The 23,814-nt window shown below is 44.8% G+C and overlaps 1 protein-coding gene across 4 annotated transcripts in view; it reads left to right on the plus strand.

The window, feature by feature from the left end:
* The window catches only part of LOC118312365 (cytoplasmic phosphatidylinositol transfer protein 1), a 60,015-nt gene that overhangs the window by 1,142 nt on the left and 35,059 nt on the right, over positions 1 to 23,814 (plus strand). Inside the window, exon 1 of one of the 4 annotated variants that reach the window (XM_035636893.2) lies at positions 19,670 to 19,759. The exons of the other annotated variants lie outside the window; for them this stretch is intronic. Within the exon in view, the coding sequence (XP_035492786.1) occupies positions 19,724 to 19,759 (36 nt within the window). The 5' untranslated portion in view covers positions 19,670 to 19,723. Of the gene's footprint in view, positions 1 to 19,669; positions 19,760 to 23,814 lie in introns of those variants that run through there. 4 annotated transcript variants of the gene reach the window in all.

The raw sequence follows: 23,814 nt of genomic DNA on the forward strand, positions 1-23,814 counted from the left end.
CCCCCCCCCCATTATCACCCATGTCATTGTTTTCTTACTCATCTCCATGGCTTGTGTTGTTGTGACGCGTGGGCGTTGTTGGTTTTTTCTTACTGTAAAATGAAGGCTGGTCGTCAGGTGGAATAATGGTCTCGCCGCAACACAACGTCTCAACTGACATCTCGTGCTTTTTCAGATCGAGGGTTGACCGAAAGCGAGAGAGAGAAAGAAGAGAGAGGAAAAAACCCCGACTGCTCGCTTTCTAATCTTCTGCTGTGCATTTTACATTTGCCTCCCTCCGATCATTTTCCTCTAGTGCTACTCCGACTGTTGGTCTGCAGCGACACGTGTAACCTGCAGTGAACTGCATCAAGTTTATGGCCGTTTCTCTCGGGACCGGCTTTCGAGGAACTGAACCGCGGAGCGATGTGGGATGAGACGCCTCTCTGTTTTGTGTCGCGGGCGGACGGAAGGGGCTGCACATTGACACGAAACGCTGGACGAGAATAGTATGTCTATCATCCTTTTCTGGTCGCCTGGTTGTTGTTTCCTCAGCAGGAGCAGTGAAAAAGGGCGTAAACACCACTGACTCATGCAGAAACCTGTGGTCGAGGGGGGGGGGGGTGGGTTAATACTGCCGTCTAAAACAAGGGCGCCATGGAAAGAAAATGTTTGCAGATCTAATTGCCTGTGAATACCTTTTTTACCGTGCCCATGTGACATTGCACGTGTGTGTGTTATGTGGGTGTTTGAATTCCCACGTACATTTTCCGCTCAGTAAACCAGCCGCTACCTCGTGTGTATTTCACGCCCAGAGGAGAAGCGACAGCTTTCGTGTCACGTGCGGTGACCTTGTTCACAGAGGGTTGTTTTTTTGGAAAGAAAGAACAGTGCAATAACAGGCTCAATTGCTCATCAAATATGAACAAAAAAGGGCTTCCCCACAACTACCGACGATGAGATGCAGCCACTTTCATACTCGATAATAATTCTTTGTGAAAATCTTTGTTTTGTGTGTTTTTGTGAAATTGTGAGGCCACGATGGGGATTAGTAAGGACTCTTGTAATGAAGCAAAGCAGGCTATAAATGAATGGAACTGTAAGGAATACATTATAATAAGAAATTCATTGTGTACATGTGTGGGATTCAGGTGGACAAATTGAATAACAGGAAATCACATGGTGAAAAAATGCCATTACACTGGATGGATGGATTAGTATTACACATTTCAGGAAGGAGACGGATGTTGCTTCTTTTGTGAAATTCTTTTTTTCTTTTTAGAAACAATGATACAACTCTGTTTGGATGAATCCCAGGAAGCAGGGTGTCATTGTTTGTATACAGTCCCTACTTAGAAAGAAGTCTGCTTAATGGTCCAGAGGAAAACGTAGACAAGGTCGTGTTTGGTTTCGTTTGTTCTTATCATGGCTGCGCACATTGAGCCGAGTGTCTCCGAAAAGTTGACTCCACGCTTCCTGCCCGTCCAAAGGGGACAGGAAGGAGGGGTGGCTGGACAGACTTGATGGGATGAAAGAAGGAAGGGTGGAATAGATGGAGGCAGGCAAGGATGTGGGACGCCTTGTGTTGACTGCTGACGGGCTGAGGACAAGGGACGGACGGAGGAAAAGAATGGCGGAGAGGACGGAAAGAGTCCGGGCGGGAGGGGGGTTGGTGGGGTAATGCGGGAAGTTCTGGGAGATTTTTCTTCTTCTTTGAAATCCCCCAGAGTCGTGCCCTTATACACTGTGTGCGCACGCTTAGATGTGGAGTCATGGGGACACGCAAGGTCGTGTGTCTCTCAGTGTATTGTCTCTGGGAAGAGATTAGTGTCTGCTGCGTGGACGGGTTGCGTCACCACAGCCTTACTACAGCAGATGTTGGCCCCGGCGGTCCGAGCAGTGTTTATCTTAGTTTAACAAACACCATACGCACTGAAGAACTCACTTAGCACAAACCAGAGGCTACGGGTTGTTCTGATGGGAGCCACAGTTCCCTGCCATCTCAGTCATCCCATGACTGTCTGGGCGCACGCCCGGCACGACTCCACTGCCTTTTCCCTCCGCCGTTCCGTTTTCCCCCTTCTCCATTTATACTACCAGTAAAGAATTAAGAGTAGTGACTTTCCTTCTCTCTGAAGTCTCTGGTTGAAACCACAAGAATAATTACCAACCGTTTTCTTTACGGTGAAGTGCATAGTGAAGTAAAGGCCGCGAACGCCACCAAACGTCACATATTGGTTTGTAGGACGGCACTTGGGCTGAGATTCTTGCCAGTTGAATCAAGATTTGGCTGTTCAACTTGTTTATTCAATGAGTTGTCTCACTGTCTCACTCGAGCCCGTTTTTTCTTAGACACAACCTCTGGAGCGTCCCATGCAAGGAACATTTGCGTAGCGTTCTGTGGCGTCTGGGCCGAGCGGGCCGGAGGCAGGACATGGAGGAAACTTTGTTTGTCCGTCAACAACACGCCCACTCGAATCTCTGTGATTTTCCTGCTGCATTCTCACATGGGCTCTCTCGGACATTTTCCCGCAAATTTTATTTGGGGGGCTGTCAGGGGAGGGTTTGCGTTTGCGCGCTCACATACAGCCCCTCCACAAAGGTTCAGGTAAAAATGTCCGGACCTCAGTGTGTGTCTGAAAGCAGCGTCCGACTGGCCCTGGGTCTCGGTCTGCCTGTACCTCTCGCAAAAACGTCTTCACTAAGCGGATCTGCTCGTCTGAATCTGTACAAAAACCGAGGTGTGAAAACAAGAAGTTGTGGTTTCTTGATGGAGTATTTTGTCATTTGTCAGCGTTGAGTCCCGAGATGTTACTGTGGCGGTGCCAGGGCAGGCAGCAGCCGAGACGACAGGGAGCGACTGCGTCTCATTGCCGATTCCAGACTCCTCACATATGAAATCGTTTGCTCCCATTATTGTTCATTGTGCAATAAGTAGGGCCAGGGTGACTCAGCCATAGCTCAAGCCACATCAAGAAAATCAGGTCAGGATGAAGTCTGTAACCTTCGTGTTGTAGCTCAGTCACAAGACGGCGTCTGTTACTAGTCTGAAGTTCCATCTCAGAGACGATTTAGATGTAACTCTAACCAACACCACTTAGCCAAGAAGTAATGATTTTCCTTTTTCAGTGCCTCGGGGGATAACTCTGCTCCTCTCCTGTGAGCGGAGCCATTCATCAGCCCCCACGCCCATTTGTTCACCCCCTTGAAAGGGTGGAGAGGTGATGCATCAGGGGAGACTCAGACAGATGTGTTCCCTCTCCTGCTCTGTCGACCATTATGTCTTTCTCTGCTGCCGCGGCCCTCGCTTACACCTCCCTGTCTGTGGCTGACAAGCCCCTTTCCGAGCTCACGAGAGAAAAAACGCCGACAGCTACCGTACCTTTCGAGTGACCGGAGTCACCGTGTGCCTCTGCGGCGGCGCTCCTGCTCCCAGAACCTGCGCTCGACCGGAACGAGGCTTTGGTTGGCGAAAAATGAAGTTGTCATCGCAACTTTAATCTCACATTTGGTAGCTTCGTGTGTGCGGCGAAAAGAGCCGCGGAGACCATTCTCGTATTTGTGCTCAGAGTGACAGAGGCCAGGACTGTATTGGCGGAAAAAAGAGCTTGTGTAACTTTCAGGGAAAAGCAGAGCCAAAGCAGGTCGTCATTGAAGAGGATGACACCGCTTTTTTTTCTCTTTTCCATTATGTGTCGTTACTGAAAGCGTAATGGCATTGATTGAAGGGCAGTGTAAAAGACACCCACTCGAATCTGAATATACTGAACATCCATGTGTTCTGAGTCTATTCAATGTAGTTGATGGAAGGTTTTACCCTTTTGTTTGATTGGCTGATTAATGGCGTGTCCGCTCTGGCAAGAGCTGAAGGATTGGAGCCCCGTCTGATTGTGACAGACTGTAATATGCTCTGTGCTGGGCTAATGTCATCTCAAGGCATAGGCTGGCATATGCACAGTCAACCGTGAACAGCTCAGAACATCTGGTTCAAAAAACTGTTTGCAGAATGATGTACTCCGGCAAATGTCCAGGAAATTTGGTCAGTTTGAGAAAAAATGACCCGGAGCGAAATTTGCGGACACTTGCCCTACTGGAAAAGTTCAGCAAAGTGTGCGGACTTCAGTGCATGTCTGAAACCAACTAAAGAGAGTTCCTCTGTTTCCACTCTCCACGAGTATGTGTATAGTTTTGAATGAATGTTGAGCAGGTTGTTCGCTCACAAATAAGATCCTGTAATGACTTTTAAAAAAGGGAATCTGCTCTTTTAGGTGCTGCCGGAGAGAATGGATGGGCTCACTCACGGACGGGTGGTCATATAAATGGGAGGATGTGGGGTTGGCTGCTTGAATGAACGGCCGTGTTGATGGATAGTTGGTTCGGAGGACAACCAAGGCATGTGCATCTCTCCAAAGTCTCAGTCTAGCCAGAATTCATCAGGCGAAATGAATATCCTATAATGTAGAACAGTCCACGCTTGCCAAAAACCACATACACTTCCTTCACTTTACTGGAGCGTCGGTCGGGCTCACGCTGTGGTGTGCGATCTGCTCAGCGGCGTCGGCGCAGCTCACGTTCCCATGTGAAAAAGTACACACCGTAGGCCGAAAGCAGCTCGCCAACGCCCGATATTAGTTGTGGTACAGTATTGTGTCGTAGTGGACCCACGCAGAAGTGTGAAAGGATGACGACTGCCAAATCATGTTGTGCTTTCACCAAGGAGGGATTCAGAGCAAAAGATGTTCATGGAAATGTTTATGTTGTACACACATTGTATCAACCTCTTAACTCGACTCTGACAGCTCAACCCATTTCCATATTAAGCAATATTCTAATCTTCACAAAAGGCAACAGGAAGGCAACAGAAGGTTACAAGGTGGTAGGTTACTTGTTTCGCATTGAAGGAAATAAACCAAAACAAGAACTTATCAGCGATGGCAGGTTTGTTAAACTACCCTTTTAATAAGGGCTCTTTAACGAGATTGGTGGCCATTGTTCAGTCCCAGAGCATGTTTCCATGACGCCAGCAGTTAATTTCATGTATCCACAGGCTGGGCGTACTGAAAAGCAGCAAGAACTAACAAGCTGCAGCTCGGCGTGGACACAGAGGCCTCTTTGCAAAAAATCAAAACGGTGTCTTTAGGCAAGGTAATCAAAGTCGACATTGACCTCGGAGGGCGGGGTGTTGCCGCATTTAGAAAAGGGTGATGTCATGAAATTTAATATGGAGTTATGTAAAGTCAGACCACACCGGAGGGGAATTCTCCTTTTATTGTCCCCATTCACACAGGGAGGTCAGGGCTCATGGTCAAGTGGATGGATGCTTGCCATCGCATGAAGCAACATGACGTCAGTGTTACTCTGCACAAACACTGCGGCTCATTTGTTCCGAATCTTTCTGAAAGCTTTCTGTCTTTATGATTGTTTAGAAAAATACAGCCTGTTAGACGCTGTTTGTTTTCGTCGGTGTCATGGTAAGGTGCAAGGCCTTCTTGCCATCTGGTATACATGACAATGCTGTGATTCAATCAACATCCCATTTACCGCCATTTACTCTCCTGGAGGAAACCATCATGGGTGGTGATGGACCATTATCCATGGGTGAGGCCTATTCTCATTTCCTAGATGGCTCTGTGTGTGTGTGTGTGTGTATGTGTGTGTGTGTTTTGGCTGTTTCATAACACAAGAGTCACATTAGATCGTCACGCCTCGCTGACAGTCACATTTCGGAGAGGGGGCTGTTTCACTTATCGGTGGAACAAATTCTGCTCGTCTCTCTCTCTTGTCACGCCCACACTCGTGAGTCGAAGTGTGCATGTTTGTATTATTTAACAGTAACAGGCGTGACAGACATCGCTGGGCACGTCGTCACCGCTCCTCTCTCTGCAGGGCTGCAGCAGCCACCACTGCAGTCCTCCTGGGGCGAAGTGTTGCACTGGTTTTTTCCAACATACTGATGGAGATTAAGAGCCTGACGATGGCTTTTTGGAAAATAACTCGGCACGAAATGGAAAACAGTAGGGGGCGTTGTCCCGGATAAAACATTGATTTGCTATGACTATTTGTCTCATCAAATGAAAAACCCACACCTAGAAAAATAAAACATTAGTACCGACACCAGATCTGATATTATTCCCAACAATCATTTTTCAGAGTCATATCTCCCATGTCCACAATACCCAGGTTTATCCATTGTGAATATAAGCACTACACTTTCATGCACTGCAGACTCTTTATCTTCAAGTGGTGCGAAGCGGCTGTCACCGTGGAGAAAAAGAAAAGAGAGGATTTCTTCCACCATGTCTCTGCTGCACCACCAAGTCACAGGAGGGACGACCTGTTTTCTCCCAGCAGCCACAGTCTGAAGGCGGCTCCTTAGTCCGTAGCGTGTGTGGTCGAAGACCGTCGAGAAAGCAGCTGATGCTTCAGACTGAAGCCGCTCATCTTGCTGCATGCGGTGTGAACGTCTCGCTTAATGTCCACTGTGGGTTCACTTGCTTAAACTGTTTCTCAGGAGCAGCTGAAGCAGCATGCTGAGATTAGAATTAAAAAAAACGCTTTGTTTGAGTTCAACGTGACAGAGGAATTTGAAGGACTGGTCTCACATTTGGCGTTCAGATTGTGAATCGACTTGCGTTCAAAATCGCCCAGATATGTATTTATACATGGTAAAAGGCAGAGAGGCTGGATAGAAGATGAGGGTGAGTTAATGGAATTGTTTGAGAGATGAAGCTTCACGGCCACTTCACAGTACTTGACATTAGAGGCCTTCATCTGCTGCACTCTGCCGAGCACCTACTAGTAGATCTGCACACAGAGGCGGTGGGTGAGCAACTCTGACAGGATCGATGACAGGAATGGCATGGAGACAAAAGTTTATTCTTTGGTCGGATATTGAAGAAGAATAAAATCATCAGTCACTGTCAATGACAGCAATGTATTTGAACTCTCAGGCAAATAATTTATAGAAATTAAGGATGATGGGTAAGCTGACGAACATGTGGTGATATGGTGTATGTTGCTGACTACTGTGAGCATTGTGCCTCTTTCCCTCTTGGCCGATTGTAACTGTGCTGCAGCCGGAGTCGTTTGAAGAGCTTCAAGAATGTGGATAGTTCTCCCGCAAAAAAACACTTGAAAAATCTTGCATATTTGTCTCATTCCCTTTGGTCTTAAGTTTTTTTAAGTGCATTATAGAGAGATTTATCAATTGAGACTGACATGAGCTTCTCACAGACATATCAGTATCGGCGACTATGTTTGCCTATATGAAAACCTTTATTCTACAAAACAAAAAAAGCAGAAAAAGATGTGCATTTCTGTTGTATTGTTGACTCAAGTTTGATATATTTTGTTGTATTTGTGTTTATTTTCACACTCGGTAACTGCAGCTACATTTTCTTCTCTTGTCTGATATTCTAAACCCCCAAATAATACATGTTCAGTAATGTACAACTTAATAAAAAAGCAGCCCACAAACACACAGCCAGAGCATGCTTGGCTTTGTGTTTTTGTAGTTTAGTGTGTGTGTGTGTGTGTGTGTGTGTGTGTGTGTGTGTGTGTGTGTGTGTGTGTGTGTGTGTGTGTGTGTGTGTGTGTGTGTGTGTGTGTGTGTGTGTGTGTGTGTGTGTGTGTGTGTGTGTGTGTGTGTGTGTGTGTGTGTGTGTGTGTGTGTGTGTGTGTGACGGGTCGGTCACGTCTCATATGCTACCTCCATGCGGTCCACTGAGAAGTGAGCCATCACAGTGTGACTGCATGCTAAATGCTGAAATGAATGAATGGATGCTTGAAATTGATTGATCGCGCTCTTGTTGTTGAAGTTTGTCCAAAAATGACTTATCACCACCATCAGCCATCAGTGGGGCTCTGTCCGCCACAACAACTCCTGCAGTTCACAGTGACAGATTTAACTGGCTCAGCCAAAGAGACATTATAAATGACTACACAACAAATGTAGTGAGTAGGAAAATGTGAAAAAGGATTCTGGTTGTGATGTAGAGAAATAGTTTGAAAAAGGGAGAGTATGAGCACTGGGTGGGTGTTTTGTTTGCCCCTGTAGGTGGTGTGTAATTATTATTAGCACCGCATGGCACTTTACGGTTGACATGGTGCCTTAAAACCTTGAATCGATATCAGATCGCCGGTCTTGCAATACACAGAGAGCAGAGAACTTACTTTATGTCTAACGTTGTCCGAGTGAATACAATGCTTTTGTCAGTTTGGAGCCACATAGTGTTTTGAAATCGAACATGTGGCACACGCGCGCTTATTTGTGCTTTGTTTCAAAATGGAGCCATCCCAATCCTGTTGGTTTATTACCTTTATTTAAGGTTGACCTTAAGCTGTGGGCTGCCCCGCTCTCTGGAAAGGTTAACCGGGACTGTTGGCCTCCATTTTTGGCTTTTTTATTTGTTCATAGTCTTCTAACATGTTAATGCGCCTACATTTGAAAGTAAAAATATGTCATGAAGTGTTAATAATCCCTCAGGTCAACCGTGAATGTGATCTTCTCTTGAAGTGGTTGAGGAGAGCCATTATCACAAGGTCCACATGAACACATTGTGGTGCACAAAGCCTGATTCGGGCTCGTAATACCTCTATTACTTCGGCAAATGTCACATTGATAATGCTATTACCTGAACGTGAACGTGGCTTTAAAGTGGCCTTGTGTTTATTTGGCTACACTATCAGTGGCCGGATATCTACCGCGTGCCGTGAGCTCTGACACTGATAAGGTGTCAGACCGTATTGTTAATGGTCTGCCTTTTATTTCTGGCAAGCCTTTAACACTGGAGGCGAGGAACGCCTATCCTTAACCTTTTTTTGGGGGGGGGGGGGGGGGGGGGGGGGGGGGGGGGTGTTAATCTGCGAAGAGATGAGAGATTTACCAGAGATTTACCAAGTCAGAGTCGAGGGTAGACAGATGGAGAGGGAGAGATGAGGGTCAGTAGGTGCCTTAATTCAAGGTATTTGCTTTTAAATACATGCAAATAGAAAAAAGGTATTCAAAAAAAAAAGAAAACATTTAGACAGAGGAGGCTGCAGGAGTGTTCAGGTGAAATATTCAGAAGGTCGGAAGAGTTGAGATAGAAATGATTACAGCCAGTTGTTTCTGAGCAACTGTTTAACATTGAATCGGGGAGAGAGAGAGAGAGAGAGGAGAGAGAGAGAGAGAGAGAGAGAGAGAGAGAGAGGAGAGAGAGAGAGAGAGAGAGGAGAGAGAGAGAGAGAGAGAGAGAGAGAGAGAGAGAGAGAGAGAGTCTTGTTTACAGACAAATTAAAATCGTGTTACCGCTTGCCACTGTGATTTCAACAGCTTTAACGGATAACCAACGTGTAGGTCTTGTGTGTGTTTGCTTTCAAAAGCCCTTTTTAATTACTTTGGCTGCCTCTCACATCAAAGCAGGTCAGGCTTAAATCCTTGAGTGGGACGGGGGCCCACGTGACCCGCGTGAAAGGAGATAGTGATACATAGGTGCGTTTCACTGAGGACGAGAATACACTTGTGCCCACTGGTCATCATGTTGTTCTGGTATGCCTCCAGCCCACACACAGGTGCAGTGCTTCTTGGAAGAATCGGCGATCAGCTTAGCACACACACACACACACACACACAAACACACAAATTAGACAGTCTATAGATAGCCATATGCTTACACACCTCATTATCATCACTCGTTTCTATGGTAACAACTGCCATCCCTCCCTACCATAACCCCCATAGCAGGGTGGATTATAGTGATTACAGTGTGAGACCGTCCCTAGGATAACTGTCAAATAGGAGGCGGATGAGGATGGAGTCTCACCGTCCTTCAACCCTGGGGTTTTGCACCAATCACTTCAACCTGCAGAGCGTTCTGCAATGATTCTGCTTCACGTATTTACTGTGAGGGTGAACAGGCGGCGCCGATGTTCCACGTAAACAAAATAAACTAATCTGTTGCTCTCAGGTGGTTTGATTATGCTCAGAGGTTTTATTTGCCAATGTTTGATTTAGGGTAGCTATTTTTTCTTATTAAGGGGCAGTGAGGGATTCCAAAGCGATACACGTCTTGTAAAATCAGCAAATATTACTTTTATGTAAAGTTAGGGAATTACACAAGTCGATAGGATTGTCCTGGAAGCATTAATGTCAATGATAAGTGAAAAGCTTGACCTTTTTGTATGATGATTGTTCTCATGAATGTATGTGTTAAATGGCATTCCAGTTGCTGTCTAGGTATGGACCGTAGTGGTGGACAGACAGACGGACTGACTTTGTCATCTCTGGATCCAGGCCACTCGCAAAAAACGCTCTGTTTGACTTTATTTGAGACACTAGGAAAAACACATACAGGTGTCACATACCACTATTATATATATTTCTATCACAAGACTGAGAATGAAGGGGAAAGCATGCCCCCCCCATCCATCCCTTGATGGCCTCTCAAACCACTGGGTAGCATTTGGCCTCCGAGCAGCAGCGGCAGCAGTGTTCAAGTCATTGTAATTAGAAATATTTCAGCTCATAGCCTCCGTGAGGTCCCTGTTCTGCTGTCGTCACTTGGACGTTAAAGAATTTTTCCTGCATTTGAAAGGAAAAAGCTCAGAGCTAGTTGTGCATCATTACCCGTGCATCCTGTGTGGTATAATGCAGTGGCGCCTCCTGTGCATTTCTTTTTTCTACCACACAAATACAGGAAAACTCCCTTGACAGCCATTCTGGGGCGACAGTGGATTAGTAGTAGATTGTAGTAGGAGTAGGAGTTCCTTGCAGATACGAGTTTTTTTTAAGGGACAGCAGGCCTTCTACAAGGCTGGGAAAGACATCGGGTCCATAATTCCTCAGTCACTGCCGCACAAGAGAATTGTGATGAAGGAACACGGAGATCATCAAGTCACTAAATACCTGCTGAAATGGAGCTAATAAGCTCCACGTCTTATCTTAATGGCTTCACAGCGAAGGCCGACGTACAGACAATCTCCGCCTCTGGCAGGAGAGAGATAGGACGAGAGAGAGGATGTGTGTGTGTGTGTGTGTGTGTGTGTGTGTGTGTGTGTGTGTGTGTGTGTGTGTGTGTGTGTGTGTGTGTGTGTGTGTGTGTGTGTGTGTGTGTGTGTGTGTGTGTGTGTGTGTGTGTGTGTGTGTGTGTGTGTGTGTGTGTGTGTGTGTGTGAGAGAGAGAGAGAGAGTGAGAGGGGGGGTATTAGGACAGAATTACCTTCCTCTCGCGACTGTAAGGTAAGGTCACGTAAGGTCCTTCGTATTTAAAAGAAGAGTTGGGATTGATTTCCTTCCTTACTAGTGTGTGTGTGTGTGTGTGTGTGTGTGTGTGTGTGTGTGTGTGATGTGTGCACTGCAAGTGTCCACTTCAACTGAGTCAGCCCTGACCACGGCTGATTTGTAGTGTGATTTAGAGGATTAGGGAGCAAAAATGCCTGCTAAGATGTATTGACTGGTGGAATAGTGTGTGTGTGTGTGTGTGTGTGTGTGTGTGTGTGTTTGATCAAAACAGTTTGAAATTGTGACCGAGAGCAGTTTTCTGGTTGCATTTCAGATACATTGTTTAAACAATGGATAGCCCTGTATGTCTTCTCTTGGTTTTAGCCTCTGGATTCATCTGTGAAGGATGCCTTTATATTTAAAAAGGACAAACACATAGACTAGAGAGCTGCCGATGGGGAAAATGTGAGCAATTTTGAAACAGAGAAAAGAGAGAAAAATGATGAAGAGCAAAGGTCAAGACTAACAACAGCAGTTGATGACATGATTATTTTAGGGGCTGTGAAGAAAACCGCCCAGAACAACAGTCGGTGAGATCAACACCAACCATTACAGGACAGGGGGGAAGTTATTATAGGTTTTAAACACAAATATGTTCAGTGTATAACTAAAACAAAGGAATTGGCCTTACTGTTACAAATGTTTTGAAAGGGGAGTGTGAGGAAGGATTAAAGAAAATGATAATGTTTTCTTATGTTGATATCATCGTGCATGTCACAGGCTCTTAAGGAAATGTTTGTCCCCCCTCTCCAAAAGGCATGTAATAGTAACGTCCCCCAAAGTATTTGTTTTTCTGTCTTCTCCCAAAGGAGGATGATGTTGTAAGAAATCATGGTAAAGATATATATTGTGTTTGTGTGCGATTGTGTTGATGCTTTGCTAAAATCCAAATGAAATTTCCTAATTTGAGATTAGATATCAAACAAAAACCCCCTCCCATAAGTACACACACACACACACACACACACACACACACACACACACACACACACACACACACACACTGTAAAGGGGTTGTTTATCACAAGGGCAAAGATGCTGTGGCAGCTTCAGGACAGACTTGTTTGGTAATCACCTGACAATGTACAATGGATTGCACATGACATCAGCAGCGATATGACCTAACCCCCCCCCCCCCCCCCCCCCCCCCCCCCCAGCCCAAGGCACTCAATTTAAAACCATAATTATAGTAATCCTCTGCTACACATCATATAAAAAATATGCCAAAGGATAAAATGAGTCAAATATCTCTCAGCAAAACTTTTATTTATAGCTTTTTATGTGGGGCAATTGGCCCAAGTGGTCCACTTACATTTTAGCATCCTGTTTTGTTTTCATGGTTCATGTGAACATCACATTCCCATGAATTTCTATTTTTTCATGTTCACATTGCATATTATTAGCAAACGCCCAATCGCGGATAATTTTCATTGGGTGGTGACTGCCACCGCAGCCTGGCTGAGTCTGACTGACAACACACTGATGAGAAAGTTCAACTCTTGACCTCTGGCCACTTATTGACCTCTGGAGGGCAGCGGCCAAACTACACAAGCAACACTGCTGAACTCTTGAGTTGTGATTCTACTCTAGCCACAACCTCGACATTTGATGCCAGGGAATTAAAAGTGATCAGGTAGAGGAACTTATGAAATACGTGAGCAGACACTGTGATATTGTGATATGAGGCAACAAGAAGTTGAATTGTCCCCACAGAGCCAGCTGGAGTTAAGAGTTCCTGTCAGTCCCTCGTTAAAAGGACCATGCAGCCTCCAGACCGGAATATTTAACACGTGTTTGACATTTTACAAGACAAAATCGCATAATACTGTGACACAACATCCTGATCAAGGACATTTACGTTACAACCATTGTTGCAATCCCACTTCTTACAATAAAGAAGTAAAACACAACTTGTCAGCCTCTTAATAAGAAATACGATTTTTTCCCGCTTTTTTAGTTTATCTTAAAGGCGTCATATACTGTACCAGCTTGCTCAGTAAACAGGGGTGTGCTGTGTCATCGTGTCGGAGATTTCTTTGTATCAAAGACCTCAAATTTCCAACAGATGCCATTTGTGGCCACTGACATGCGAAAAAATTGCATAATACAGCTTTAAGGTGCTTACTGTGTGTGCTTCAGTTTCATAGAGTTTCCATAACGACAGTGCAATGTTCCTTGATAGCCATAACGGCAAGTGGAAAGAAAGAAAACAACACAAAAACAATTTGAAGCTGCTGAATTGCATGCACGAGTCCCAGTCTGTTCAGTCGAAGGGCTGCGGTGCAAACAACGTAAGTGTGCGTCTCATAAACTCTCTCCCTCCTCGTCCATCACGGTTCACCCTCCTTTCACTTTCCAGGTTTTACAGCCCTGGAAAGGCAAACAGGGGGCAGATGTGCCGTCTCTTTAAATAGACCTTGAGAGGTCTCCACAAGCGCTCTGCTCCACTCCGCTCCAGCTAATGTCCAGCTGCTCCTCACGGCCCCTTAGAAATTCCTGAAAATCGCGCACAATTACAGACAGTTTTTTTGTTGGTGTTATTCTACTGTTTATTTCAGTTACTTTAGAAATCCCGCTGCCATTACTATGGAAACACTTTCTCAGGAAACAGTGCATCACTAGAGAAGGATGCTGCAGGATCTATTCATATATTAGTTGCTGTCATTTCAGACATCGAACCAGCATACTGTAATGTATACGTTATACAGTACTCATGCAGACTAAACAGCTGCATATGAATCTGTATTTGCTATGCGCTCTTAACATTGATTGATCATATTTGTTGCATTTGATATAGGGAGGGAAAAAAACAATAATACTGAAGCAGTATCTGCATTAGGTAAGGCTTCACATCACATGACATTAGCACTTTGAGATTGCTTTTAGCAATGAAAAGTGCTCTATAAATGAAATGTATTATTATTATTAGCCATAACATCTGTGTGTTTGTGTCATTATGATTTTAGTTATGAGCCTTTTTCTCTCCAGGCTGCGTGGACTCAGGGACATGATTCATCCCATATTGATCACCCTGTGCTTATTCTTACTCTGTAGCTTGTTGCTTTCTGACCCAAAATGTACTGTTTTGTGTGCTGCCATCACTCTACTCGACACTTCCCACATAATTCTTCTTTTGTCGGCGTGCCTGCTCGCGTGTATTTGTGTGCGTATGAATCACTATCATCCCACATCTCTCTCCCTCTCTCTCTCCTGAGGAAGGCCCCTTTCCAAGCCATGTGCCACAATCCCTCAATTCCAGGTATTGAGACCCAATCACAAAATGCACATCTTCTCCCCGTGCAATACTAAGCTTCCCCTCTCATCTTGACCTCATAATAAGCATAGGCTCTCCTTCGTGTGCATCTGTGTGGCCGTGTGTGTGTGTGTGTGTGTGCACGCTCTTTATAAATAATAAACTGTCTGCTAAAGATGGACATGTGGCAGGAGAAAAGATTGAAAGAGACAAATTCTGGAGTGAGAGACGTGACAGAAACACATCTCTGAAACAACACCTGATGGTCGTCGATTGGCTTTGTGGGTCACATGCTGCTGGTGAATTGAAGTTGTTCTGTTTTTTCTCCTGATTTCTGTCACACATCGCGCTTTTGGCTCTTGTTGAAATTCAAAAAGATTCATTAATAAGCGAGACGCAGCAAACTTCTTGTGGGATAGCTGCAGATGGAAAGGCAGCTGCAGTGGCAGAATACAGATTAAGACTAAACCAAAAACAAGCACTATGAGGCCTTCTTTATTACATTTTCCTTTCTTAAATGCGTCACCAGTGGTATTTTACACCTGACGTGTTTTTGAGTTTTTGAGTGCCTAGAAGTTTGAAAACGCTGCTCACCAGTTTTAATTTGGCCGTTTGCAAACGATGACGCAGCCATCCTCATTTGCTATTTTGATTGGTTCTCATCAGTCACGACTCAACCACCAGCGGTCCTCGTGGATGGTTGTGTGATGTACGTTTTCAGGCGTGTTTGAATGGACGGGGATTAAAACTGATTCGGAGCTAAAGCGCCAGTCTGGACGTTCTTTTGGGGGAAAATGTAGTATAATGGATGTAGACAGACAAATACAGATATGCATTTCATATTAGAGATATGCTTCTTCTGTTGACACAGAAGCCCACTCAAGAAAACAGCAATTGATCAAATTCACTGATTGTGACTCCTCTCAGAAGAATCACACTCGGTGTGTAGTCCAGCTGTCATAAGTGTAACGCGGCCTTAACGGCTGCAGAAGAGGATGATGATGAATTCCTCTGACCTTTTGAACCACAATGTAAAATGCAGCAATAGTAATCACCAAAGTGATGGCCTCTATTTTATGGTATTGATAATGTCATACTGAAAAAAACTGTTGTGAAATGTTTTGATATGCAGCAGCGCCGCCATCGGTGTGACAGAGCCATGGAAAGAGTGAAAGAAGCCGTAGTAAAGCTGAGCCAAGCCAATACTTAACCTTTCTCCGAGGCAGGAATGTTTTGCCGGGTAATTAATAAGATATGGCTCTGTCTCTTGTCTCTGCGTAACTCCAAACATTTTCTCCTTCCAACTTCCTTGCCCTTTGCACCCCTAGTGATGTCATCACACACAGCTACACACAGCAACTCACACACACACACACACACACACACACGCACACACACACACGCGCACGCACACGCGCGCACGCACACACGCGCGCGCACACACGCGCGCACTGCCAGATCCACACGATGACCAGGACTCAGCAGTGCAGATATTTTGGAAGAAAGCCGAGTGATTTCCTTGAAGTAAAAGGGGGCAGAGAGGCATTGCTGCTGGGCTGATTTGGCCTTAATAGGGCTTTGACGTCAGTGGGAGGCCAAACTGGACTGAGGTGCATATTTCTGTAAGCTTCACTCAAGGGGCCTTAATGGAGCATTCCTTCTTTAGTGTTCCTTCATTTTGCTGTTCTGTTGAAGTTAACTTTTGGCTCTCAAAGGTATGTATGCTTGTTAAATGTGAAAGTTAACAGCGTCACAGTGAGGTACTTAGTGAGTGTACAGTGAGGACGTATGCGATAGTGTAATAAAAATGCAATAGTTTTTTCTTCATTTCAGAAATTGCACGTGATCAGCGCGTCAGTTGTTCATTTTAGTTTTGCTTATTGAGAAAAACCATCACACTTTGACACTGGCTTTCCTTTGCCGCCTGTGTGTGCTGCGCTGATTAATTATTTCTGACCAAGTGGGTGTGTGTGTGAAAAGCACATTTGCAGCGTGTTTGCAGAGGGATGACGCAGGCAGCTGGTCGGGGGGAAATGGGAACCGGTCCAGAGGGGCTGAACCGTATGCCGAGGCCGAGCGTCAAGTTCCCTGCTCTATTTGTTTACCTTTCCCCCCGTCTTCACTGGGTGGCTGCTGGGCTCCGAGAGGAGACGTGGGGAAAGAGAAACAAGGAAGGAATGAAAGAAGGAAGGAGAAATTCACAAGGAGAGAGAACGATGGAGGGAAAAAAGAGAGACGAAAGTGATGAGCTACAGCCGTCGAGAAAACGTTGACAGCTGGGAGGAAGTCATTTGGTCGAGTACAGAGGTGGTGCCAAAGTGCGAGTTTGCCTCAACTACAGTATACAACACCGTACATGTGGAGCACATTTCCACCCCGGTGTGTTGGTATGTACAGAAAGCTGGAGAAGCAGCAGGATGCCTGTTTTGGAATTTCCATACATCGTTTGAAATGCACACGAGACAATCTTGTGCTCGCGGGGTGGCGGGTTTTTGAGAGAAGGGGAAGTGAAGCAGGGAAGTTCAGAACAACAATATGAAGCCACAATAAGTTTTGTTTGTGGGTCTGCATTATAGACTCGAGAGGGTTTTTATCCATCACACCAGTAGCTCCACGAAAAGAAAAAAGAAAAGAAAAAAAACGAATGAAAAGGGAGAAACAAGATAGACGCCTTCAGAAGTTCTTTAGTATGTGCGGCTTGCTTGTGGTCTATCAGGCTGCAGTCGTTCTGCAGCGACCTCAAAACATGTTTGTCTGAGGCGTTGATGCTCTGTTTGAAATTACGATCAGAGTTATGAAGCCACAAATATGTTCAGCGTCACGGGGAAATCAGTTGGAGCTGTCTGCAGTGGTATGGAGCCTTAGTGTGTGTGTGTATGGTATTCATTACAAACATTTGGACTTCACTAACAATTAATGTGACCGAAATGAGAGGCTGACAATAATGTCTTATTTATTCCAAGACAAAGATCACACTGTGCTATATGAAGGACTGGAGAAATGATTCACGGATAAAAAAATGTATTTGGTAATAGTTTTTTTCACAGTTGCAAGGATGAGATTAGGTGAAGTGGTCTGTGATTGTAGGCCTCATGACTTTGGGCCTCATGTAGACATCACTGTTACTCATCTGTGTGTTTGCTTCTTTACTGTCCAGAAAGGTTCAGGGCAAAACATAGGAAATTATGTTTGTGGTCAAAATGTTTGCCTGTCACGTCACCGCCCTGCGTTCTCAGCCCAAACAGAGATGCCCACATTGTGCAGGGTGTTTGTCGACATACAGTGGTTGGGGTGTGTGTGTGTGTGTGTGTGTGTGTGTGTGTGTGTGTGTGTGTGTGTGTGTGTGTGTGTGTGTGTGTGTGTGTGTGTGTGTGTGTGTGTGTGTGTGTGTGTGTGTGTGTGTGTGTGTGTGTGTGTGTGTCGCTGGCCTGACATCACTAGGTCAGAGTTTACACGTGTGGTTTGAAACTGTGAGCTTGCCGCGTGTGGTGTTTAGTGAAGATCCGTTTTTTGAAAAGGGAATATTATACAATATGTTTTGTGACACAAAGGCCCCCGTTCAGACCTGCTAATAGCCTGCGTCTCTTCAAGTGGACAGCTCTATGCTGAGGTGCGAACATTTGTGATCCGGTCACTCGGACCACAACACGGGCTCCAGTTTCATAATGAACGGAAAGTGTCGCAATGATTCATTTGTAGCCACCATCAACATTGACCAGCACATATTGATTTTCTCTTTTTTTCTGGATACTATATCATTTATTTGCTCAACCACTCCACGCCCTGCTTTTTTCTTTCTCTCTCTCCCTCGTTCACTGGCACACACGTTGACAGGAGACCCATCTGTAAAGCCTGACTGTCTGAAAATAGAAAACAAACAAAAATGATGTACATGTTTGTTTGCATGTAGAGCGGGGAAGTGACATCGGCCACTGGTCAGGTGTGAAGTGACGTACGAGCTGTCCACAGGGTCAAAATTCATCACTGCCAAGTCTGTATGTCCTACGAGTGACCAGTCAAAATGTCTGTCTGTTCTTTCTCCTTTTAATATTGTTTTGACAACTCACCTGTCTGTTTCTGTTTCTCCTCTCCGTCTGCGTGTGAGTCGGCCTTGGATCAATGCTCCCGGTTAGCGACACTGTTATGGAAACACTGTTCGTTTTCCTTCAGATACACAGACGGACAGAAGGTCAAGGGCGCTCACGCACGTCAGTCTGCATACTGTAAAAGTGCTAGGTGCAATCTATCAATCTCAATGCAGTCTCTCCAATTGACTTTCTGTCATTGGGCATGGTCAAAAAATGACTTCTCCATACCGATCAAAGTTTTGGGTATCAACTGTGCTGTGTGAAGGCAGGATTTTGCTTCAGCTAAAGTGTTTGTCCGATATCGTTCAATGCTGTCTGGACCCCGTCGGCAAACACATGTTGAGAGGTTGAAACTCTCTCATTTTGTAGCTGCATAATCATTTATACTGGACATTCAAAAAAGGCGACACATCTCCAAAGATGTAGTTGAGATTTTGTTAATCACTTTCTTTTCACCTGGAATGACTGAAGCCAGGGGTTTCCTTCCCGGGCTACCGCTGACTTTGAATAAACAGACATCCATTAAGTAATAAATGTCTCTCAAGTGATTTACAAGGACTGAAATGTCTTGTCTTGGCTGCTGCCTTTCTGGCCACAGCAGCTTGCTCCTCCATCTCACGCACGCACGCACGCACGCACGTGGTTCAGAGGCACCAAATTGCACTTCTCCAGACAAAATAGACCTCCTTTAATGCACTTGTGTTTAGTTGCGTAAGTCCCTCGCAGTCCACTTTAATCCATTTATTCCAGGGCCCCTTTGGTTTCCCTCTCCCTTCCTCTGCCTGTGAGAGCTTCGTATACGGGCCATATCACAGCAGGACTGTGAGTTCTTCATACCTTCAGTGGGTGAAATGTCACTCTTTGTGGAGGGTTACACTGCAGCAGATGTCTGCCCTTTAGAGAGAGAGAGAGAGAGAGAGAGAGAGAGAGAGAGAGAGAGAGAGAGAGAGAGAGAGAGAGAGAGAGAGAGAGAGAGAGAGAGAGAGAGAGAGAGAGAGAGAGAGAGATCAAAGCTGTCAGCATTATTTAAGTTTTGGCCAATCACGGGGCAATTTTTTCATCATGACATTCATGTCATGTTCATGCGCACGTATTGAGCACAAACTCGTCTGAGATTTCTTGTTGCATCAGTTTTCGCTCCAGGATGTGGTATGCAGATGAAGCTTTAGTCCCACTGAAGGTCAGTAGCCCAGTCAGCTACTTTGGCTGATATTTTACCCTCGGACACGTTTGTTTTATTTTGCTGTATTATAGATGCTTTCCCCTCAAATAGTCTCCCGTGTCAGATGTCTTTTGCAAATATGTCCCACCTAGAGGTGATGAGAGATACGACCTGCTCAACTTGTAATTCCTTGTGAATGGAACCTGGCCCAGCCTCTCTGCTCCATTAAATATTTCTCTAGTGCTAATGGATGATTGGAGAGAAACTGGCAGGTTCATTCATTTCACGTTTTCTATTCGTGGCGTTTTCAGGGGATTTTTGAAAATGTTACCGATGCATGATGGGACTGAATGAGCGCACTGGAAGTCCCTATCACCGCTGTCTTTTGATTGTTGACTAGATGATTTGGATTTAACAGGAGTCATGTAGTGTAACCCAAAACATACAGACGGACTGATTCTTACCTTTATGTGTCCTGTAAGGGCAGAGGCAGCTAACAAGGAGTCCAGTCAGGCCTGAGAAAAGTGGTCTGTGAACGTCACAGAAGGATCCTGTTGCTCAACATTCCTCACTTGCTATGTCCCTGTTGACTGTCATTACTTTGGACCCTGAAAGGTCTTTGTCTCCACGTGTGCCTGCAGTAGTCTGCATACTCTTCTCTTCTACCGTTACATTCATTTCTGATTGTTTAGTGTTCAAGGTAATGATCACAAAACAAAATCTAATCAGATATAAATCGATAAGCTACTCACAGTTGTCATCGCATTTCTCTGCGTCCTGACTTTCAGACACGATTTGCATTCACTTTCCTCACCTCTGACCCGTAGTCATGATGTTGCCATGGCAATCGCCATCAACCTCCCAATTAGCCAGTTCCCGCAGAATCAAGTCATTGTTTGATTTCCGGAGAGCTCCATGGTGTTCCACGGAGGTGAAAGAATGAGGGGCGATTCGGGAGCGCTTCGGTTCCCATGTTGATGTTCTGCCAGCTAAACTCCTTTCTATGCTTCCGCTGTTCTTTAGTCTCAGGGCCTTTTGTTCCTCACTCTCTGGCTGATGTGTTTGTGCTGTCTGATGTGTTCCTGGATCTGTTACCCCGGCAGTGGGTCAGAGGGGTTGTTTCTCAAAAGTTAGGAATGGCTTTAAAAGGTTAGGCGTTGCCGAGCGCACGAGTATTCCAGAAATAGAAAGAGGCAGAGCAAGAAGCAGATTATGATCCAACTCCTGCTTTTTTTTTTTTGTTGGTGTGGTCTGCCTCTCTCACTTAGTTATGGTGAGAAGAAAAAAAGTGACGTATGTTCATTGTCAAATATTGCATTGCAATTAGGCCATTTACATACACAAATCAATGGCTGGTATAGAATGTAACTTCTTCATGCGACTGATTTTTGGATTCCCCCCCAAAAAAACTTATAAGAGAGATATAAGAGAGACAAAACTTTCTTTAAATACCAAAAACTAGTCTACTATTTCCATGTGTTATGGTCGATGCACACTTTATCTCCATTTGAGCCACGGCCTCCCTGAGACCCCAGCTGCCCTATATTTTTCAAAGACAGTTTTTTCCCCCCTGTCAGTGCCGATGACTGCTGACATTTCCTTGCTAAATTCCTGAGCCTGTCGCTAGAGAAAGATGTAGCTAGTTCTATTTTCTATTTCTATCGACCAACTGCTCTTTACACACAAGCCAGAATCCGTGCCCATACATTCACATACATGCACACCGCGATGAAAGCTCATTTTTTACGACAGCACAGCCAGCATCGTCGTCTGGATCTCCTCCATTGGGAAGGGATTTCCCCCGGCAGAAAACTTGCGGTCCAATCACAACCGATTATCTGATAATGGCCGGGGTTTTCACCACGACGCAGACAGAAGCCACTAAACGACCAAGGCTGCTACTGATAAAAACGAGCATTTGACTAAAAGTACCCAATATCTTCAAATTTCTCCATCAAAAACGCCAACACTGGTTCACAGACATTGTGGAATCATTATCACTCATCATCTCCTCTCGGTACGCTCTAGTCTGTTGACATTTTCGCGTTGCTAAACAGACGTCACGTGATTCGTCTGCCTCCGTTGGTAACGCCTCTTGGAAATCGGAAATGTCCCAGACTAATACGTTAATGACTATTAGTCTGGCTTCGCCAGGCTACATCACCCTGATCACATGTGCAAACTTGTTGCATTTAGGAAACGTCTCATTTACTACATTGCATTCTGGGGAATCTAATGGGGAATGTAAGACATCCGTGTACGCATTCTCGTAATTTAGGTCACAAATCAATGTACTCATTTAATCTGTTATTCCAACTGCATATCTGCACTTCAACCCAACACAGGGGCAAACACTCTGCAACCAGATAATTCACGTTTCATTTTTAATGTTGATTTATTTCTGCCGGCAGCTGTTTCGCTGCACTCTGTGCCTATCAGGAGACTGTCAGGCTTGAGTCCAATTTAGACAGGATTAGATTCACAGTGGCACGCTCTGTAATTGTAATTATTATCAATCCAACCAACCACAGTTGCAATCCACTATGCATCTGCCGTGTCAAATCACCATTACCCACTGGTGTTCAGTAAACTCTGATGTCATCTCCTAAAAGCAAGGCAATCAGACTGACATCTCTGCAATGCAGAAATGTGTTGTATTCATGGTATCGTTAGTAGGCCGGGATGGTTTGGGATTTAAGGACTGTCGTTACTGCCTTATATCTGACAATGATGGTTTGCACAATGCTACATGAAGAGTGGTTCATATACAGGTGATGGTGTAAAGAAGTGTCAGCGCAAGTAGTTAATGACTGCACCCACTCCCCCGTCTGAGGAAACTGCTGCTGTCCAAGGTACTGAAGTGTGGTCACAGCCCAAGTGGTTGGCCTCACACACACACACACACACACACACACACACACACACACACACACACAAAGTCTGGAAAGATGACGAACGACATTATCAAATTCAATTATAGAGAAACCCAACAGTTCTAACATCTTGATTGAATTTCTGCGGTGCATCTTTAGGTGTCTCTTCAGGTTTGTTCTCTCTTTTCTCTCGTGGCTCTCTCATGGCGTTATATTTTTAAGATGGGTCCACATGTCGACCCCTTTTGTTGTTGTCTTGTTCTTTTCGTGTGTTAAATGATGCAGGTGCCGCCACATCTTAAACATGGGAGAAAAGGTCATCTAGGAACAGTCACAGTTTAATGAAATTAAAACTACTGCCCACAGACCTCATGACCTAACATATATATCTACAGAATAACAGCAAATATGCTACATGTATTAGTATAACTACTTTTTTTTGTGCCGTTTGGGGAAACCTCCACCTCAAAGGACTAATCCAATCTAAAATATGTACTTCAAGTCAAAAATATACTGTTAATCTCTGTCTGTCAATGATGTAAATCCTGTATAGATGTCGCAAAAAGTCTGCAGGTTGCCTTTTTGCAATGAAAAGCTGACTTTATAATAAACCCTTGCTTCCGGCTTCTTCTCCATTCTCACTTGTCTGTGGTGAGATTCAGACCACAAACCGCAGAGCAGTGTGATTGTTGGCGCAGAACCTGAGGGAAAACATCTGTGAGTTCAGTGTCCATGACTTGTTATTGAAATATGGTTTCTGCCCTGTCGGAAAATCCTGAAACGAATGTCATGTTATGACAGTGAGGTGGTTTCATCTATCATCCTCCAGCATATTCTAACAACCTTACTCACTTACTGCAATCTGCAGAAAGTCTCAATGTATGGTTATTTTATTCAGGCTTTTAGTAGAAAACGCACTGGATAGTATTTTGTGGTGGTTTTGTAATAAGTGAGTAGCGCTGATTATACAGTGATGGGACACTTCTATATTTGGTGTGAAATAAGTATATTCATTTCTGAAGTAAGATGGCATAAGCAGTTGCAACTCGAAAAACTCACAATAGCAGAGCATGAGGGTGACGTCAACCACAAAAACGTTGTCCTTTGTTTCCAATACAAACACAAACCGGATGGTGCTTCATATCATGACACTTCTAATTACTGAAGCCCAAAATAAGCAGTTCAAAATCAAGGTTCAAC

The sequence above is a fragment of the Scophthalmus maximus genome, chromosome 8, assembly GCF_022379125.1.
Source record: "Scophthalmus maximus strain ysfricsl-2021 chromosome 8, ASM2237912v1, whole genome shotgun sequence".
Classification (NCBI taxonomy): domain Eukaryota; kingdom Metazoa; phylum Chordata; class Actinopteri; order Pleuronectiformes; family Scophthalmidae; genus Scophthalmus; species Scophthalmus maximus.